Source organism: Cyanistes caeruleus, chromosome 4, assembly GCF_971803275.1.
Source record: "Cyanistes caeruleus chromosome 4, bCyaCae1.hap1.1, whole genome shotgun sequence".
Lineage (NCBI taxonomy): Eukaryota > Metazoa > Chordata > Aves > Passeriformes > Paridae > Cyanistes > Cyanistes caeruleus.
In genome coordinates, this window is record NC_141704.1 from 57921727 (window position 1) to 57941887 (window position 20161).

Below are 20161 nucleotides of genomic sequence, written 5' to 3' on the forward strand. Positions count from 1 at the left end.
TCATTGACCACGGGGGCAATTCAGGCCTTAAGCTGTCAATGGATCTGTTGTATTGCATAAAATCCCAAAAAAGCTCTGGGATTTTGTATGCTGGAGAAACCAACTATTGAGCTATAGCATGAAATGTTTATACTTGTATCTACACAATACGGGTAGAAATGGTTAGTTCAGTGCATGTAGTGTTTTCAAATGCTACCATCTTGGCTGTTTCAAAGACTTTTGTTTCAGAATATATCAAGAGCAGTTCACCTCTTGAACTTGTAAAGATCTTCCAGAAGTCTTTGTAAGAAGACAGGTGTTCCCAACAAGCAAACTGGCTGCAGAATGAAATATGTTGTGTACGGCTTCAGAGTCCAAGCTATTGACTTAAATCCAGCATTATCTGAAGTATTCTACTCTAATAACTTTGAAAACAGGCCATCTGGTATTATTATGAACAGATTAACTACAGTGTTCTGCCATGTGCTGTAAGCATTTTTGGTGAAGGGTGAATATTGTACTAGTGTTCCCATATTGCAGTGTTAAAATCTAAATAGGAGATTTTAGTTACCTCAAAGAAAATGCATCCCAGATCTTTGCTATTGCAGAGAAAATCTGTAGCCCAAAATTTTTCGGAAGATTGCTCATGTTCTGGGAACATCATACATTTAATTCCATGTATGTATGATTGCAGATGAAACAATAAAATAAATAAATGACAGTGACATGAACGCAAGTAAAGTGAACACAAGTCTATCTTTCAGATCTCTGGCTTCCAGCTGCTTATAAATGTAGTTAGGATGCCCAGTATGCATCATTATTGTTGCTTTAGTATGTGGGACAGAGTTTACAGATGCTGTGTCTCATTTTGTATCTCTTGGTATGTTATTTTATGCACCCACTTCCAAGTGTATAGATTTTAGCTTACTGAGTCAAATAATGGATACATATAGTCTGATAAATCAGCACACACTGAGTGACTGAACTTAAGCAGCAGTTTTAAAAGTCACAAAGTCCATTTTTGAACTCTAGTTGCCATTAGGAGACACTTTTTGCTTAAGAGGAGAGCTTCTAAGAGAACATGAGGAGGAGTATTGTCTTCCACCACTTCTCAGAGCACTGATGTGCGAGAAGGCAGTGGAATGTTAGAGATCTTGTTCAATGACATACATTGTTTAGCAAAGCAGCATGAATTTAATTAACAGTTGACCCTGTTTTGTGTCCTTTGCATTAGAAGGGTCAGCATAACCTTGTTAGGAATAATTGTGATGTATTTTAAAAAGCAGTGTCTAGGTGAAGTGCTCTATTTGAAAAGGGCCACTGGGGCTCTGAAACAGCTCTTACTAACATTTTCCTGCATAGATTTGTTTAGATAACCTACAGGCTACAGACATACTGTTCTTCTTGTGTTTCCTAGAATATGCTTCAAATAGCTAACTAAAGTACCTGTTCTTTTTTAATCCTTTCTAAGGCCTGATGTTTATTTTAAATAATAGTTCTCTGCTAACAGATAGCTTTAAAACAGCCAAATGATTTTCAGGTGGCACTTGGAGACTCAACCAGGAAACATTTCAATTATTTGCATTTAGTCTATTTTGATTCCAAAGTACAGTAGTTCAGCTATTTGTTTGGTTCCTAAAAGCTTAGCTATGAGAAATATCGGAGGTAGATGTTGCGAACTAAAATGCTGTTCTTCTCAAAGAAACTGATGGAATTTAAAAAATACATTTAAAAGTATTTTTTTCTTATTTAAAAAGACATTGCCCTTTTGTTAATTGATGAACAAGAGGCTGGGGACCATCTGTACAGGGATGTTTGCTGTAGACTTGTCTCTTCCTGAAATCTGAGACTTGAGCACTACTCTAATATCAGGACAATATTTCTGAATATGTTTGTTCTCTCTTAACATTCACATTGATGTTTAGAGATACTGCATCTTAAACACAATTCTTGCACCTAATATCAATACATTCTTGTAAGGTGGATTCTTACAGATAAAACTATCCTATTTCTGAAATTTAGGCTCAGCTGCAGGCTTGTCTGCAACACCTCCTGCTTCTTTGCCCGGGTCACTAACCAATGTGAAAGCGTTACAGAAATCACCAGGACCCCAACGGGAAAGGAAATCATCTTCATCCTCAGAAGACAGAAATAGAATGGTAAGGAAAGGATCAGCTGTTTTCTTTTGTAGAAATACTACACAACCATATTCCTCTCACTTCTCTTTCATGCAAGTTTTCTAAATCATTTTGAAGATGAATATGGCAGTGATCAAGGATTTGAAGCTGATGAATAATAGAGTGGGATAACCACTTTAAAACCACTTTAAACCAGTAATTAATTGTAGGACTGATATATAAATAATTTGAATAATTAACTAAACTCAGTTTTACTGGTGCCTCATATTGTAATGGCACTTTCGCTTCATATAACAGCTTAACTTTTCCCACCATGATTTATAAACTTTGAAAGTAATGAATGTATGTAACAAATTTTTATGTAACAATACTTGAAAACATAAAAACAGCCACCTTTTTTTTAAAATTCACTGTTTAGTATTATGATTAAGAATTTAAAATCAAGTACTACTTTCTTTTTGGTAAGCATTTCTTATTATTTTCTGGTTTTAACCTTGCCAGAAAGCTGTTGCAAATGTTTCATGCCGGGTAATAATTTGACATACCTGTGTCCTGAAGTTTTGTGTAGGGCTAACTTTAAAAGTCAAAGGACAATATCTGAAAAAGGGCATCTTTTTAGGACATTGATGGGAAATGCTGGTGAGAAATTTTTAACTGGAGCTGTTTTCATAGACATTAATGCACTTGTTTTCTTCCTTTTTATTTTTTTTTACACATATATAAAGAAAACTCTTGGTCGACGAGATTCAAGTGATGATTGGGAGATACCAGATGGACAGATCACAGTTGGACAGAGGATAGGATCTGGATCATTTGGAACAGTCTACAAAGGAAAGTGGCATGGTATGTGGCCATCATGGCAAACAGCTGTTCTTGAGGAGGTCACAGTACCTGCCAGGACAGTGACACTGTCCACCCAGCTGGACAGCAGCTTCTCAGAAACACATCTGGGATTCTGGTGTGCACCAGGCTGAACGGGAGCCAGCAGCATGCCCGTGCCACAAGGAGAGAGGATGGGCTCCTGGGCTGCAGTAGGCATTGCTAGCAGGTTAAGGGAGGCAATCCTTCTCCTTGGCACTGGTGAGGCCACACCTGGAATGCTGGGCCCAGTTCCGGGCTCCTCAGAACAAGAGAGATGTGGACATAATGGGGGAGAGTGCAGTGAAGGGCAGTAAATATGATTTTTAAATTTATAAGTAGTGTGCTAAATAACTAGTGTAAGAAATTCATGTTGCTTAGAAACTCAACTCTTGCATGTTCTTCTGAACTGAGAAATTATTAGGGTAAAGATGAAAGACAGAAGTATCCATGTTGATGAATTAGGATTTCGAATGTGTATTTTTAATAGCTTTGGCCTGGCTATGATTTCTCAGAGTAAAGTAAGAATGGTATTTCTACATTTTACTGAATATTGACTTACTTTAAAATTGTGGTGATTTATTTCATGTAAGCTAAAAAAAAAAGTGTATCCCAAAATTTCTGATGCTCTGTATAGCATTTGCTCAAAAGAGGAATATGTATCAATGGCACTTACTAAAAATTGCTGTTTTAAAGGTGATGTGGCAGTGAAAATGTTGAATGTTACGGCACCCACACCTCAACAGTTACAGGCTTTCAAAAATGAAGTAGGAGTGCTCAGGTAAGAATATCTTTAATGGCTTGAAATAATGTGTGTAGATTTGTGCTTCATTAATCACTGAATTTTAGATCTCCATTAGAACACATTGGTCTCACTCCTACGTGATAATACTTCAGGCAGAAAAAATTACCATTTAAAATATTTTTGTACCCACTGTATGTGTTTGTCTGCACACCTTTGTTGTAAATACATATACGTACAAACACTCAGAACTAGTTTTTGCTAATATACTATCCCCAAGGCACAGTCAAGCCTAAGTGTGAGCTGTAGGCCTTTCTTTCCTCTCATCCATATTTTGAAATTGAAGGAGAGCATGACTAATGGCTGTTTTTTCAGCTACAGTCCTGCCCATAATATCTGTTGTTTAATAGTTTCTGTTCATTAGCACTAGTTTCTCTGAGGTTTTTGGGGTTTTTTTAATGTAATTCTCATCAAGTCAATTCTTGATTTCCTTTTCTCGTGTCTACTGCTTCTTCAGTCTCAGAGGAGGTATTTGGTTTGGGTTCAGCTCCTATGCTCAGTGTCAAGCATTATTGTGTTTTAAGAAACAAAATAGCAAGAAAGTTTTTCTCCCTGGAAAAACCTCATGTGTTGAGTTGGGCACCTACGCAGCAGAGACATCCTAAATAAGCTACATAGTGAAAGGGAATGGTCAGCCTTTTACCCTAGGAAAATGTTAGTTCCAAAAAACTCTAAGCTCACAGCTGTGGAAGTACAGGTTTTCTGAGATGTGCTACTTCGGGTATCTCTTCATTTTATTGATAGAATTTTGACATAACTTAATGAAATGAAACATTTCAGTCCAGCTTTCTGATGGTAGTCCCGTAGATGGAGCCCTGCCTGTTTGTTTGTTTGTTTCAGAACATACATAGTCCCTTGCTCTATCCTTTGACCCAGACAAGACAGATTTACCTACAGTTGTGCCTTCTCCATTATGATCCATCATTACTTAGCTTTGTGGTAGGATTTGCAAGAAACTGCTTATTTTTTGTTTCCTCAGCAGTTGCTCTCAGCATCACTTGACAAATTCTTGAACCTGAACAAGGCACAGTCACAAAGCATAGAACTGGCCTAGTCCACATTGCTGCAAGGACAAAGGCTCACACTGGCTCCATGGCTGGGATCCCATGTTAATTTTTTAATATAAGAGAACATAAAAATATAAAAGAGCCCTGACATTTTTCACTTAACCCAGAGTAGTTATTCCATGTTAGGATTATAAGAAAGGCTAACTTCAGTAATAATTCATTAAATTAATCTAGCAAGAGGTTATCATGTTATAGTAAAGGTTGAGATTGACCCAGTAACTTCTGTTTGGAAATATATATGTAGACTGTGATAGATCTGCCTGAGTTTTTCTGATTTCCTGATCTGATTTCCTCCTGATTCTTATTTTTTTTGTAAACAGGAAAACACGACATGTGAATATCCTGCTTTTCATGGGTTATTCAACAAAACCCCAGTTGGCTATTGTTACACAATGGTGTGAAGGATCCAGTTTGTATCACCATCTACACATCATTGAGACCAAATTTGAAATGATCAAGCTAATTGATATTGCACGACAGACTGCTCAAGGCATGGAGTAAGTATTGAATTACTTGTCTGCAAATGAGCGCTGGGGCAATGTTTACTTATCCCCTTCACACTCTGGCTGACATTGGCAAATAAGGCCAGTTCTCCACTCACTTTGCTGATCCCAGGATCCTATTTCAATCATCAGTGCATTTGGTGAAAGTATCAGAGCTCTCTAAATAAGTTTTCAACATCTGAAGAGAGCAAACCTATTTTGTTCTAAGGATTGTAAATAATCCTTACTCCCATAGAGGGCCATCAAGTTAGAATTTACCAAACTAGCCAAATATTGTGTGTCAAAATCAGAGCAGTGCTGTAAGACCAGAGAAATCACACTTCAGCTGAAAAACCACTATGATGATTGCAGTTCATTGTGCCATTTTTCTACTCAGTGCTCCATTACATTTTCAGTCAAGAGCGTGGAGGTGTTTGCAGCAACCAGCCTTAGCCTTCTGTTAGCCTGTTCATCTCCCCAGGCTCCATCTGTAGGTAGGGGAGATGCAGAAGCTGTTTTGTGAACATGATTCAAAGCAGAGACACAAACTGGGGCTTTTCCAGCAGTTTTGTGCCAATCTCATTGACTAAACAAAGAGCCATGGGAGACTAATTCAGGCTGTATCTGCTGTGGGGCAAGTACTTTCCTCTGTGTTCCCTGCCATCTGTTTATCCAGGCTGTAATCAGGGGATCTTTTTTTCCACTCCTCTACTAAAAAGCAGTCAGTGTACCCGAGTACACATTGAGACTGGGAAGCACATTTAGCTCTTGCAATTTAAAAACACCTTATCTAAAGCTGTGACTAAAAGCTCACAAAGTCTTGACAATCCCCATTAAGGCTATGAGGCAGAACTTTCAGCATGGAATTGCATGAAAAAAATTACTGAAGTTCTTCTTACTGTGAATATTGAGTTAGAATTGAAAAGCAGATGTTGGAGCAAAATTATTATTCATCAGTAGCATCAGATTTGAGCTGGAAATCTAAGCTTTATTTTATTTTTCCCTGTAAATGTTGCAGAAACTGTCATGGGTTACCAAAGTTTTACTGCCTGCATAAATGTGCAGTTTGAATGTTGACAGAATTTGTTTCAGTAGTACAGTGAATTTTAAGCTGTTGATTGGTGAAGTATTATCTAACCCACATAATCTGTGATATTCTTTTTCAGTTATTTGCATGCCAAGTCAATCATCCACAGAGACCTCAAGAGTAATAGTATCCTTTCCCAGAGATGTAATTTTGGAAAATGAAAGCATTCCTGGTTTTGTTGTTTGTTTTGGGTTTTTTTTCTGCCAGAAATTAACTTACTGATGTGAAAAGCTGTTAACGTGTGAATATTTGCCAAATAAAAATTTCACTGAGAAAGGGTAATATCACTAATAACAAAATAGGAGGTGCTTACTGTGTCTTGATTTGATTGCAGTAGCATAGGCAGTTTTAGTTGGTATCACAAAGTTTTTTTTGCATCCTTTGGTTTCTTCATGTAATGAAAGATTATGTGAGTTGGCTCATGGAATATTTTCAGCTTTTCTCATACTTGGCACTTCATAAAAGCCACCTGGCCATGGTCTGTTCAGTACTAGCTCAGTCTTTACTTATGTAACCCTTACATACCATAATTCGCCATGCTGGCTGCTTAAAACCTATATGATGTGGGAGCCTTCTTCAGTGACGGTGAATGGTTAAAACTGTCATGTTCATGTTGCAAATTTGTAGCTGTTTATTGTTCTTTTAGGACAGGGCCTAAAGACATTGCTTGTCTGTTTTCCCTTAACATTCCCCCCTTAGATATTTTTCTTCATGAAGACCTCACAGTAAAAATAGGTGATTTTGGTCTAGCTACAGTGAAATCACGATGGAGTGGGTCCCAACAGTTTGAGCAGTTGTCTGGTTCCATTCTATGGATGGTAAGCAAGGGGAAGTGGTGAGCTTGTTTCAACAAATTTATCTACCTTTGGCCAAACTTCCTGCTCCTATCCCTCTGGCACACATATAAAAGCTGGCTTAAGCTGGAAAAGACAAGCAGTAATATGAACTAGTAAATTAATGTCTTTCAATTCTTCTTTAAGTATGTGTTTTCCAGTAGTCAGCAGAAAAACTTTAGTGTCTCCATCTTTTATTCTGAGGTTTATACTGAAAGGAAAATGGTGGCTAAGGAAAATGAGTATCATTAATCTAGGGCTGAGGAGAAGGTGAGAAAAGCCTTGCAAAACGTCCTGCAAAAGAGTAGAGGAACAAGCTCAGCAAAAAGTAAGATGCTCTTAAGTTTTAAGAATTCAAGAAGAGTTGCTTTGTACTGCAATCTTCTGTGCAGCTCCACTTCCTCCTTTTCTCCCTGGAAGAAAGCTCTGTTAGCCGGCATTATTTTCAGTGTCATTAGAATTCTAGTTTCCAAATACCTTCTCAGCCTGGCCAAGGTAATTTTGCTCTGTCACAGAGAAATAAAAGGGATCACCAAGCTGAAATGAAGCAATGAGTTTTGAGATTCATGTCAGCATCCACTCTATATTAGGACCCACCTGAAGACAAGAATGGGTCTTGTACCTGTACAAGTCTAGTTTTTTCATTCCTAGTAGGTGAGGTGCAGCACAACGTAGAGAAATAAAAACTAATTCTTGCCTTTTCTGATACAGGCACCAGAAGTTATTAGGATGCAAGATAAAAACCCATATAGTTTTCAGTCAGATGTGTACGCATTTGGGATTGTTCTCTATGAATTAATGACTGGACAGTTGCCATACTCCAACATCAACAACAGGGACCAGGTAAGGGGAGGTACTGACTTCAGTCAGGTGTGGTCTGAAACAGAGATTGATTCTGCCTTGGGTGCTGAACTTTCTGATGTTCTGTGTGCTTGATGTTTCTGATTCTGATGCCATGAGATGACATTTCTACATTTTCTAGAACTGCCTCAGCCACATAGCAACAATTTACTTAGTCCTCTTGAGGTATTTTTTGTGTTCTTTTTATTTTAAATATAGATTTTCAGCTTCTGAACTGGTTGCCAGGATACTTATTAGGGAGAGAGCAGATTACTTAATAGTAATCTAGTTTAGAATAGTTCTGCAAAGGCGAAATGATCCCCCATATATGTGTTCAATTAGTCTTCTTGTTCCCCCCACCCCTCCACTTGCAGTGAATAATAAATAGTGCAGCTACAGGACTGACAAAACAGAACAGCAGTCATCTCACCAAATGTTTTATATTCATTTCAACTTTGAAAGAGCATGTACCATCTAACTGAATTACAGGATATCAGCATTTCTCAAATCCTGATTGTTGGACTATATTACTTTCCAGAGTCTGAGGATTGTGTAAGAAGATTACTTAATTGTGAACAAATATTCTTTAAGTCTTAATGATTCCACACGCCGTAACATATCTCCACAGGATAGGAATGTTTGGGAAGGCATACCTGATTCATTGTTTCTGTCTAACCTGAAAATAGTATCTATGCACCAGGATCTTTGGTGTAAACTATTCTGTGTCTGAGCAGAGATGTATTTGTTGCTTCTGTGTCCTCATCTCTTGTTTTTTCGCTGTCAGTACTTGAGAATTGAAACCATAGCAACGTTCATCTGTGAATGCCATTTTATAAGGCTGCTTCCATATCTGCCAGAACACTTCATCCCAATTCATCAAATTTGGAGTGACTCCTTTTTAGGTTTTTTTTTTATAATTTTGGTTCTGCCTTTTTGAAGAAAGGAAATGTCTGGATTCCTGGCCAGATGGATTCAGCCTTCTAAAAACAGCATTTGGCCTTGTTTAGCTTTTACCTTTTGAGATCTGAAAGATGAACCCAGTGATGTGGGTGCTTAAAATGAAGTGATGAAACAAATTTTAACGTGCAAGTAAAGCCAACATATGTGATCTCATGTCTTGAGTTTTGTCACTCCTTGTCTATTATATGAAAAGTTGTAAATATTCCTCACTCTCTGGTGCATCTACATCAGCTACTGTAACACAAGCAAGATTCTTAGTGAGCAAAGTGTCATTCTTGTTACACCTCAGAGTGTTTCTCTCACTTTAACAGGTTTTTCTAGACTGTTCTTCTAGTGATACTCTCTTTTCTCTAGTCTAGAATAAAAGATTAGCCCCTATATTATTCATAAAGAAACTTTTTGAAACATAGTGATGAATTTTGAATAATTTCAGCTTGAGCCATTACTTAGAAAATACCAACTGATAGATAATGGCAAGTCTGATTGCAGCAGAGGTAGGGGATGCAGTACACAAGCCTCTACTATGAAATCCTGCTCTGGCACATGGGGATTTCTAGAGAAACCATATGGGAATTTTCTGTTCTTCCTTGATGCCAACACAGATGTGACTGAAGCAGAAAGTTAAAAAAGGACCAGGATTGTGTTAGTATAAATAACATGTACAGCACACTTGAGATATGAGGGTTTTCTGTTGTTTTTTTTTCCCAGTGTCAAGATATGAAATAGGTAGACTTCATTAGAGAGAAGGTGTGCTACACCTGCTGGGTTGTCTGAGTACTCAGAAAAGTCAGTGATTACTGCTGCAGCATGAATGCTTCTTTGTTTAGCTGCTTTGGAAGAGCTTTTTAGTGTCAGTGCTACTGCAGTACTCAAACCACATTGCAATTGCCCTTGGCTTGACATGATGATGTTTGATGGTTTTTTATATATACAAGAGATGATTAACCATATTTATGTTTTGTTTTCCTGCTTCCTATCAGTTTACTTTGTTTTACGTTTAAGTTTTATCCTTAGGGGAAATATAAGCCTTCATGTTGAAAGAGTTACTGTAAAAATACCAAGCCTGTCTGTCTCCTTTTCTACAGAGAAGAGGCAGTTTCTCTCTTTCTTTTGAGGTTTTTTTTTCTTTTTTTTGTGAGAGTGGGGGAGGTGGTCAGATGTCAAGAATAAGCTTTTGTGTTGGAAAAGTATATGATGGAATCAATTCTCAGAAGGTAAAGGGTTTTAATATCCAAAGGCCTTATGTTTCTTAAAATAACTTTCAATGTGAAGTTGTTGATTTATAATATAAAACAGAATATTTCTTTTACAGAATATTTATTTTTAGACATTCTGTTCCTGCCACAGAGTTGCTTGTTCTTGTTTTTGTCACTTTTTGACACAGAAGAACCACTCCTTAGATGGTTATTGCTATAAATGGTAACCATTTACTAGTGTTCAAGTTTCACAGAAATCTCTCTGAGGAGGAGGAATGATCTAATTTTTTCTCTGTACTGAATAGGTTAGCAAGCATTACTCTAAGAAATTTGTCAATTTCAATACCAGATAATGTTTCCTGGGAACTGAAAGCTTGCTGCTGCAACCAAAATAGTCCAGCAAAAAGTTCACCTTTTGTTACTGCTTATTTTATCAACTCAGCTTCTTCCTCTTTCATCTTTTTTCCCCTTAAATAAAGATAATTTTCATGGTGGGACGAGGATACCTATCTCCAGACCTCAGCAAAGTACGGAGCAACTGTCCAAAAGCTATGAAGAGACTAATGGCAGAATGCTTAAAAAAGAAAAGAGATGAGAGACCCCTTTTTCCACAGGTGAGAAATGCCTCTCTTTAGCTCTCAACAGACTTTACAATTCAAAGTTATTAACTCACTGGCCAGTTCCAAATTTTTTGATTGATTTTTTTTTTGATTTTGATTAGTGCTATGGCAGGATTTCATAAGAGACCTGGTTCAGTACCAGGTTAGTTCTGTTTCATTATAAATGCTCATTTTCATTTCGAAACACAGGTATTAAAATGATCTGTGTATTTGGAAAACTATTCACATGTTGGAAAAAGTTTCAGCTGGGAGATAATGAAAGTAATAGTCACAGACACACAAATTAGTACTTGGTGTATGTGTTCAGAAATGTTACACTGCCCTCCCTGCTCTCCCTCCAGCTTCATGAAGGGAAGCTGATAGTTTATTCACAGAACTTGATTTTTATCTTGCTTGCTGAGGAAGGTTTGGGTTCAAAAACCTTGAGGGGGAGGAGGGCAAAAATCTCATTTTTTTCTGTTTTGAATGTAACCAAATCGTTTTCAAAAGATTAGGAGCTCCCCCTGCTGACTTTTTAATAAATGTTATTAAGCAAAATGCTGACAGAGCTGGGTTTGTTTGCAGCAATGGTAGGTACAGGTATGAGGGCATAGACAAGGATCCCAATAAAAAGCAAGTGTTTTCACTGTGCTTAGAGGGAATCAGTGTGCCTTTAAAAAGGGGGAAATTCTCCAGCTGGCCTTTCCAATCTCATTAGGGTATAAACATCAAAAGTGCAGTGCAATAAACTATATTTTAAAAATCCTTTTTTAGTATGCGTTTAAATATTTTTCTGTACTTAATTGATATTGTGTCTTTGGTTTTGAGAGAGTTACAGCTTTGGAACAACAGGCTTGATCACATATTTTCTATGTTTTAGATTCTTGCCTCCATTGAGCTTCTGGCCCGGTCATTGCCAAAAATTCACCGCAGTGCATCTGAGCCCTCATTGAACCGGGCTGGCTTCCAGACTGAGGATTTTAGTCTATATGCTTGTGCTTCTCCAAAAACACCCATCCAAGCAGGGGGATACGGTGGGTTTCCAGTGCACTGAAACAAAATGTGAAAGCATGTGCCTGTGTGTCTGTGTGCTGGTGTGTCCTGGGAGTGCAAGGTGTTTGTTCTCAGTTCCCACCAGCTCCGATTGTAAGGTTTACTGAGGGAACAAAGACTCACTTCCTAACACTGGGCATTGAATGTTCCCAGCACAGAGTCTGTGTTGGTAACTAGTGCCCTGGGAGCAGCTGGCACAAGAAGAACTGTAATGTCATATAAGAGACATAGGAAAAGTCACTTCAAAACAAGCAAAAATCTTATTAAGGTCATCGGGTGTCATTTTTGCCTAGTTTATTGATTGGAATTAGTTTTATAGTTAGGAATTGTAGATTGGAATTACTCAGGAGTGTATTTGATTTGAATCTACTCAAGCTGTGGTGGTCTGTTGTTTTGGGGGTTTTGGGTTTTTTACTTCATTTGAGGTCATTATATTTGAGCAAAAAGCTTTAGATTCTTCATTTAGTAATGCTATTCATGTGGGAAATACTTGGAAAGATAAACTTAGCTTCAAGGCTAAACACAGTCAAAACTTTATTGTGGTCAGCAGAAGTGAGCAGATACAACACAGAATCCAAAGAAAGCCCTGAATAACATGTGACTCTTATCTTGAAATTGGAAGTTTAAATTAATACCGTTTAGGCATCATCTCTTCCTGAAGAAGAGTGGTGAATGGGTCAGGGTTTTTTTATGTTACATTTTTCTCTAAATATTCTGACCTGATACAGTTTACACCATCTCCAAATGTTCTGTTACAATGCAACACAGAAGAAATTCTGAATCCACTTTTGCCAAGCTGCAGGGCTATTACTGGTAATGGTGCCTGTATCCTTCAAGTAGTACGGATTTCAAAATTTATAAAAACATTTTAAATCTCAAGCATGACCAAATGCTTTAAGAGGAAAAATGCTGCTAACACCCATGATAGGAAAAGAAGATTTGAAAAAGCAGTTTTGTTCATGGAAATCAGTGTTATACCACGAATTTTCTTAAGATGAAAGGTGTTAATTATTTTAATGTTGTTAAGAATACACTGAAGTGCTTCTCTTCAGTGAAAAATTGATTTTTTCACTTCCACGTAAAAGCTGCTAGTTTGACTAGACAGAAGCAAATCAGTTGGACTAGATATCTAACTGAGAAAGTTAGACACCTTACTAAAATCCTGCCAGCTCACTTTGGAGACTGTATTGTTCTCTGGAGCGTTGCTCTGGAACAAGTACATCAGAGTAGTGGTTCAGGTTATATCAATCTTCGATGTCAGATATGAAACAAAGATGTGCAGACAGTGTTCTTGCATGTTTTGAGAAGAGTTGTGTGGTTTTACTTTGTTTAGACTGCTGAACTGTTAATTTTCACAGATTACTCTGCATTGAAAACAAGCTATTGCTGCTCTTGTTAGGATGTCAAGAGCCAGGAGTATTCCTGGTGGCTTCTGATCTACATACTCACAGAGAAGTTGGCCAGTTGCTAGCAGTACATTTTTGGAATAGATCATTGTTTACTGCTGTCTAGCAACTGAGCCTTTTAAAATGGGAAGTAGATTAGAGATCTCGAAGAGATGGAAGCAGTTTTTATATTTTCTGGATGGATTATAATGGTCTTTTTGGCTTCTGCTGTTGGAATAATTTGGGAAATAACATTTCTCCTTTTTTCAGTCAAGAAAACCTAGCTGCTGAAATCTCTCTCTGTGGAAATAGTTATGGAGGACAAAAATTGTTATTGTTTTAGAAAATCTGTTTCCCATCTTCCTGGTAGTTTCACCTCATTTTGACAGACTTATCTTAAAATTAAAACAGGGCTTAAGTGTTGTTTTCCTCTTTCATTCTTTATTTTATGTGTCTGTTCTAGCAGTGATGAGGAAAGTTTCCAAGGCTGGTGGGGTATGATCTTCAGAACAAAGTAAGAGGATGCTACTGGGTCTCCTGCAGAATCTAAAAATAAGGCATCCCACACAGAAAAGTCTTAACCACACAGGGAGTTGCAGAGAGTGCAGAACCGTCACCATTGCCCTGCCCAGGCTTATTCTTGATCAGGTCTGCCAGATCAGTTCAAACCAGTTACTCCTTGGAGTAGTGTTATCCTTCTCATTGTTAAGGTTGTTCATCTGTGCCATCAGAGCTACAGTTACGGGGGGAAAGTGCTGCCATCCTTAGACACATTTGGCCCCATTTCCTGCTGTATGGTCAGTGCATTCTTTCTGTGTCACCTGTTCTTACTGAGCATTTTGGGTTCCACGGCCATAATGTGATTTGAGCTTCTCACTAAACATTTTATGAAGCCTAAAAGGAGGCTGTTTTGTAGATCATTAACTTTACCTGACAGAGAGGCATTTAGAGGTCTCATTTCTGTAAGTTCTAATTGCTGCTTCAGTGTGATTTGGGAGTATCTGTGAGATGAAGGTGCCTAACTACACCTGTGGATTTGGGTCAGAGTTCTCAAAGGTGCAGCTCGGCTATATTGTTTAGAAACAGATACCTGTTGGTTCAGAAAACACACTTGTGGGATCATAGGTTTTTCTGGAAGAGTAAATTATCCTTGGTGAGATTCCTTTTTATTTTACTTCCCTATTTATCAGTACAAAAATAGAATCTGTCTTGGTACCTTCAGCGTGTTCCAAATTTTTACTTACCCCATGGATAGTATCCATACAAAAAATCAGCACAAGATCCAACAGAAAACTACCTCTTTTGTTTTCCTGTGTCTGTGAATGTAAACCAGACAAGGTGTTGGAATCTGGTGTATCCCTACGATAAATCAGTCAGTCTCTACTCCAGTAGATAAGGCTGGCACAGGCCTTGAAGGAAATGATTCTTCTCCTTATGATTCTTCTGAGAAACATGGCATCTGCCCCAGGGTAAGGAGTATGGTTAAGATGATGTGTATATACCATAGTAACCTCATGAATTCAGGTAGCTTACAAATTTGTGAGAGTATAGAATGATAGCTTCATCTTAAATCCTTGCAGGATTCCAGGATTGGGGACAGCAGGTTCATTCAGAACATGCCTTTGTAATACATTGTTTGGAGGCAACATGAAAGATCTTGATCATCTTTTTTAGTACAGATATTTTCAAAGTGTGCATTTAAAATAGTTTCCACTTCCTCTGTGTGAGTCAAGCATGTAAAGACTGTAGTAGCTGATTTGAAAGGGGTTTGTAAGAAGTGTGTATTTTCAGATGCTATCCATCCCTTTGGAAAGAACTTGTTTTGCTATCAGTCAAAGCAAATATCTGTAGTTCTGCTTGATAAAAAGCACCTCAGATGTCTGGCTCACAATGAATAGAAATATCTGGGGTTTTTTCCTTGTAGCAAGTTGCGAAGCATGTGGTTTCATAGCTTGATGTGGATAGGTATAGCCATGTACATACCTCACCTAGGGAAAGCTGTTACTGGCAACTGCATTTTATACATGTTCAACCAACATAATCCCTTTATTAGATGACCATTTTACCTATTTTGGTCTCTACTGATTTGAGATCAGATTAATGCTGGAATTTTGAAAGGGGAAATTTAGCATTAGCTTGTCAAAGAAAATATATTTGCTAAGGTTTTGTCTAAATGGCAGGAAAGTGTGAAAATTACCTTTTTTAAGCTACCATTCTATCTCAAATAATTCTTTACTTCTGGTCCTGGTTTTCCATTGCTCTTTCCCAGTTAAAGTTTCTTTTTTTTTTTTCTGTAATCCCTATATGACTTTTAAAATCTCTGAATTATTACCAGAAATAGGCAGAAGGACAAGATGAGTAATGAGGGAGCAATCTCTTTTTTATAAATTGATTTTTTATCACCAGTTTAGGAAGGCAGACTGAAAAATAAATTAAATAGAGCATGTTTTGAAAGTGTAGCTAAGCATAAATGTCACTTAAAAATTGGCCTCACAGGCAGTACTTGCTGACTTTTTTGTCCTTCTCTTAAAACAAAACATGTATAAAACTTGAGGTGCTTCTAGAAGATACTGTGAAGAGAGTTGGGAGGTCAGTGAAATGTGGCAGAAAAAAAAGCAAGAAAAAATTATCCAATATTTAGAGTATTTAGAGCAAGAGTTTCATCTGGCGGTAGAACTAGTAATACAGGCAATTAGATCCATCATGAAGCTTTTATTGTATTCTTGTTATAACTTAAGCCTGCCACCACAGTCTGTAAAGAAACACAGAGCTTGAGGCCTGTCACAGCTCCATGTGCCACCCTTACCTAGGACTTCAGGTGTACTCCCTTCTCATTTTCTGCGAGACACAGAGCCCTTTCCCTGCTTTCTTCGAGTTCCGTTAGAACCCCATGGGTCAGCTGTTCCTCACAGCCTTTTAGATGCCTTTTCTTCCCCCTCCTAGTGCAGACAGCTGACAACTCTTGGTTCTTCTCTTTGTAGAGCAAGACATTCCACGGAATTAATGCTATAAGCCTAGAATTTTGTTTACAGGGCTGTTTCTGTTTTGTTTCCAGTATTCAGAATAAGAATCACGAGGAAAAACAAAGCCAACAATAAAGTCACTCTTGAAAAGATGGAAGGACACCAGATAGGGAGCAGTTGTTTGAATGTAATGGCATTCAAAACACTTCTGTTGAACAGAACAAAGACTCTCTTGTGCCTGCTTATCACTCCTTCAGTATTAGGAAAGCTCTAAGAAGTGCTGTCAAGAAAGTGGCACAAACTAACCCAAAATGCAGATGAAACCCAACAAGGGGAAGTTATATGTGTGTTTGTTTTCTCTTTCTCTTGAGTCCTTTTGATTATGCTTAGTTAGACACCCCTCACTAAAAATCCTATAGAATAAAATTTCTTTGTGGGTGGCAGGGAAAATTTTTTTTTCCTGAAGTATAGGATTAAAAGGATTAATGTCTTAGACTCAGCTTCTATTCAGTTTTCTGTCAAACTCCTGAAAGACTTCAGGCAGCAGTTTTACTCTGTGCCATAGTTGCATCCCCTCAGAAGTGGGACTACAAGTGTGTCCCATGGCATGGTGACACTAAATAAATTACATAGGATTTCAGGACATCATCACATGTGTAAACCCTGCATATAATTATTCTTTATTTAGCAATTCTGAAGGAAGCATGGAATTGCTTTATTTGTTATGCTCCCCGTTAGTGAGGCCTAATTTCTGGCCTGAGATTGAGTAGACAATCTCTCCATTCTTATATTTCTGTCAGTGGGTTGCTGTGTTGGTCTCTAAACCACCACATCCTAGCACTCTGTAACACTGGTTTTCTATTCAGGCACTTTACTGTATATCGTCTTTAAAGGGTAATGGATGTCTTATACAGTTATTTGTTATTAAACTAGTTTTACAACAGAACAGAACTGGTTTGCAGTTGGATGCATTTATTGAAACTGGTGTTTCCCAGGAGGACATATGTGCAATAAGGAATTTAAAAGAAAATTAAGCTGACACATTTAACTTTCAAATGCATGATGAATTTGATTTTGCTTGAATTTTCACCTTCTTGGGAAGAATGGGTACAGCTTGCTTTCAAGAAATCCTTTGTTGGTTAAATATGCTGGGTCTGTATTCAGTGTTTTCTCACTGTGTATTCTCTTGTGCTTTAATTTTAACAGTTTGCATTTTTTAACATCTTTTATATTCGACCTGATGTTCAACTAGTCTAGTAACTGAAATCACCTTTTTAAACCAAGCTCTTGTCCTCCCTCTACAGGAGAATTTGCAGCGTTCAAGTAGCCACAGCACCATGGCAGCACCCACTCTGTTATTTAAGTCTTGTGTTCCTACAGTTTCTTAACATCAAAATTCCATTCTGCTCTGCAAAACCTAAAGTAATTTAGAAAAGATATCCATAAGCTTAAAAGTGGAGCAGAATGGAACCACCAGTCCAACACAATGGGAAAAAGTACCTTTTTGGGAACCAGAGTCCTCTGCTGCCAGTGTTTCTCCTTCAACACAAACCACCACGTGCATTCGGAGACCTGCAGTGGCTGCCTGTGCCGTTGGCATCATTCCCAGGAGAGAGGAGAGGGCACTCGTGGTGTGACTGTGGTGCTCGGGCGTGAGGGGATGGAGCTGCTGCTGCTGCAACTTAGGAGACTTGCTTTGGATGGTCTGCCGGCCGCCTTTCTCCCTCTAACAGCGCAACCATCAGAGGCTGAACATCTGATGAGTGCTAACTTCAAAGAATCATTTTCCATTCTGATCCTTTTTTTTTCCTGGTGTACTTACTGATTTATGGACAACGCAGTATCCCCTTTTCACCGTATTACAGTTTCAAACACCTCAATCTGTCTCTATTAGTGGGGTTCATTCCTTTAAAATTCAAAGTGTGTGGAGCAGTAGAAGCTGGAGATGTTATTCTGAAGGCACAGAGGTTCATCTGAAGGAAAAGGGGATGCTGCCACACCTTTTTTTCAGATTTACTCTACCACTTCCTAAAAAGAACAAACAACAACCACCATCCTTAACCTTTTTCCTTTTCCAGTATTTTCTTGGTGTGTGCATATACAACATCTTTTTGAAGGATTAGGTCGATCCTTCTTTTGTTGGTCCAGCAACAAACTGAAGTTTTAAAAAAATGTAGCGAGATTGTCCTCTCTTTTATTTTTTTTGTATCATATGATACAATATATTTATCAAAGATGCTGCTGCAGCATCTAAAGTCTGTAGAAATCCTGATACAGACTGTGAATGGTGTATGTACCTACTTTAAAAGTTTTATTTTAAACGAGGGTGCAGGTTAATGCCAGGTACCTTACCAATATGTAATGTTTTCATAAATGAGGAAAAAAGTTCTCAGGTTGAATTGAATACAAATACAATCCCCCCCTAGAATTAGACATTCCAAAAATTATGTTTTGGTACTTTCAAGAGCTTTTTTTAAAGGATTTTTATCCTGTTAACTAAACGTCCTCTGATAAGTGTGCGTGTAAATGTGGAGCATCTTGTCCTAATGGCAAGTTGTTAGATCAAAACAAAACGGTACTTGCTGGATCCACGCTGACTACTCCTCCTCTCATTGCTTTCCTCCCTGTCATCTCTTCCCTTTTGTTTGTCTTTCCCTTCTGTACACTTTGCAAACTAGGATGAAGGTGGCGGTATCTCCATTAGAGTGCTTTGTTTTCCTGTCCTCCAGTCCTGGTTTTCAAATGGTTAGTAGCTTTTTGACAAGTTACCCAGTCAGGGAAAACAACAACTCATAAAGTTCACATCATTTACCTCTAGTAGAATATCTCATGATGTGATCTGCTTGCAGAGTTCTCTGGTGTGTGGTATTACCTGTAAATTATTTGTACAGAGGCAAGGCAGACTACATTGGAAAGAAACTCAAGCTCAGACAGAAGTTTCCAGAATTTGATTCATATCAGCCCTGTGCCACTCCAGGTGAGGCAGGAGAAATGACCCCCCTCTAGCAGGGAGTTTCTTGCTGGGAGGAGCTGGGGAGTGTTTAACAAAATAATGACGAATAAATGAAGGAGTTAAATGTGTGTGAATGTGGTGTCCATGCTAAATGTGGATGTACCGAGTGAGAGTGCTGTCCTTCCCTCCCTAGGGAAAGTTGGACTGTTCCTGCCTGCAGAAGGTTGCTCCCAGACGAAGGGAGAAAAGCACACTGGAAGTAGAAGGCGCTTTTAATACCCTGGGATTTTGCGGTGTTGCTGGTAGTCTTTGTCAGTAAATATTTACTGGGGCTATAGGGACCAGACTGATCTGAAGTGGGAATTAAAACTGAAATACTGTGTATTCATATTAATTCCACAAACATTAGCAAGATAGCAATAGTGAATGACTTAATAGTCACTACAAGAATGAAGTGATTCATGTTGGTACATGAACAGAAATGATTTTGTGTACAGGACGCATTTTAAAAACGAAGGAAAAAAAAAAAAGCACAAATTTCTTCTTGTCTGCTGTGGGTCTTCAGATGCTGCAAGGTTTTTTCCTTAGTGAGGCTGGCAGGAATTTAAAAAGTAGCAATAGCCACTTTCCGGTGCGGAGAAGCTGATGCAGAGCAGTGGTGTGCAGATGGTGCAGTCAGAGTGCTCCCTGGTGATCGTCTGAGGCCAGTACCTGAGAGATGGAGGGAGCCTGCGGCCACTGGTGGCAAGCAGGCAGGTGAGAGCATTTACAAGATACAGGCTCCCAGAGGGGGAAGGAGTCTCTGCTTCTCCTTTAACCCCGTGCTTGGCTCCAGCCCCTTTCGTACGTGTCAAGGCTACTTAGGTAAAAGTTCTCTCAAAAGAAGTTGTTACCAGAGGAAGTATGGACAGGTGGTTCAACACTCATTTGTTTCACAGAGCTTGTTAAAAGTTCTTGTTTCCTTCC

General features: G+C 38.4%; 1 protein-coding gene across 4 annotated transcripts in view; it reads left to right on the forward strand.

Annotated features, from left to right (window-relative positions):
- The window catches only part of BRAF (B-Raf proto-oncogene, serine/threonine kinase), a 76638-nt gene extending 57309 nt beyond the window's left edge, over nt 1-19329 (forward strand). For 3 of the 4 annotated variants that reach the window (XM_086884937.1, XM_086884936.1, XM_086884935.1), the window contains 10 exons: nt 2002-2138; nt 2843-2960; nt 3672-3756; nt 5165-5341; nt 6493-6539; nt 7113-7231; nt 7958-8089; nt 10722-10856; nt 11722-11875; nt 17547-19329. In XM_086884937.1, coding sequence (XP_086741063.1) covers nt 2002-2138; nt 2843-2960; nt 3672-3756; nt 5165-5341; nt 6493-6539; nt 7113-7231; nt 7958-8089; nt 10722-10856; nt 11722-11875; nt 17547-17569 — 1127 coding nt within the window. In that variant the 3' untranslated portion in view covers nt 17570-19329. Of the gene's footprint in view, nt 1-2001; nt 2139-2842; nt 2961-3671; nt 3757-5164; nt 5342-6492; nt 6540-7112; nt 7232-7957; nt 8090-10721; nt 10857-11721; nt 11876-17526 lie in introns of all 4 variants that reach the window. The other variant, XM_086884938.1, reaches the window with a different exon arrangement.
- The last annotated feature ends 832 nt before the right edge of the window (nt 19330-20161 follow it).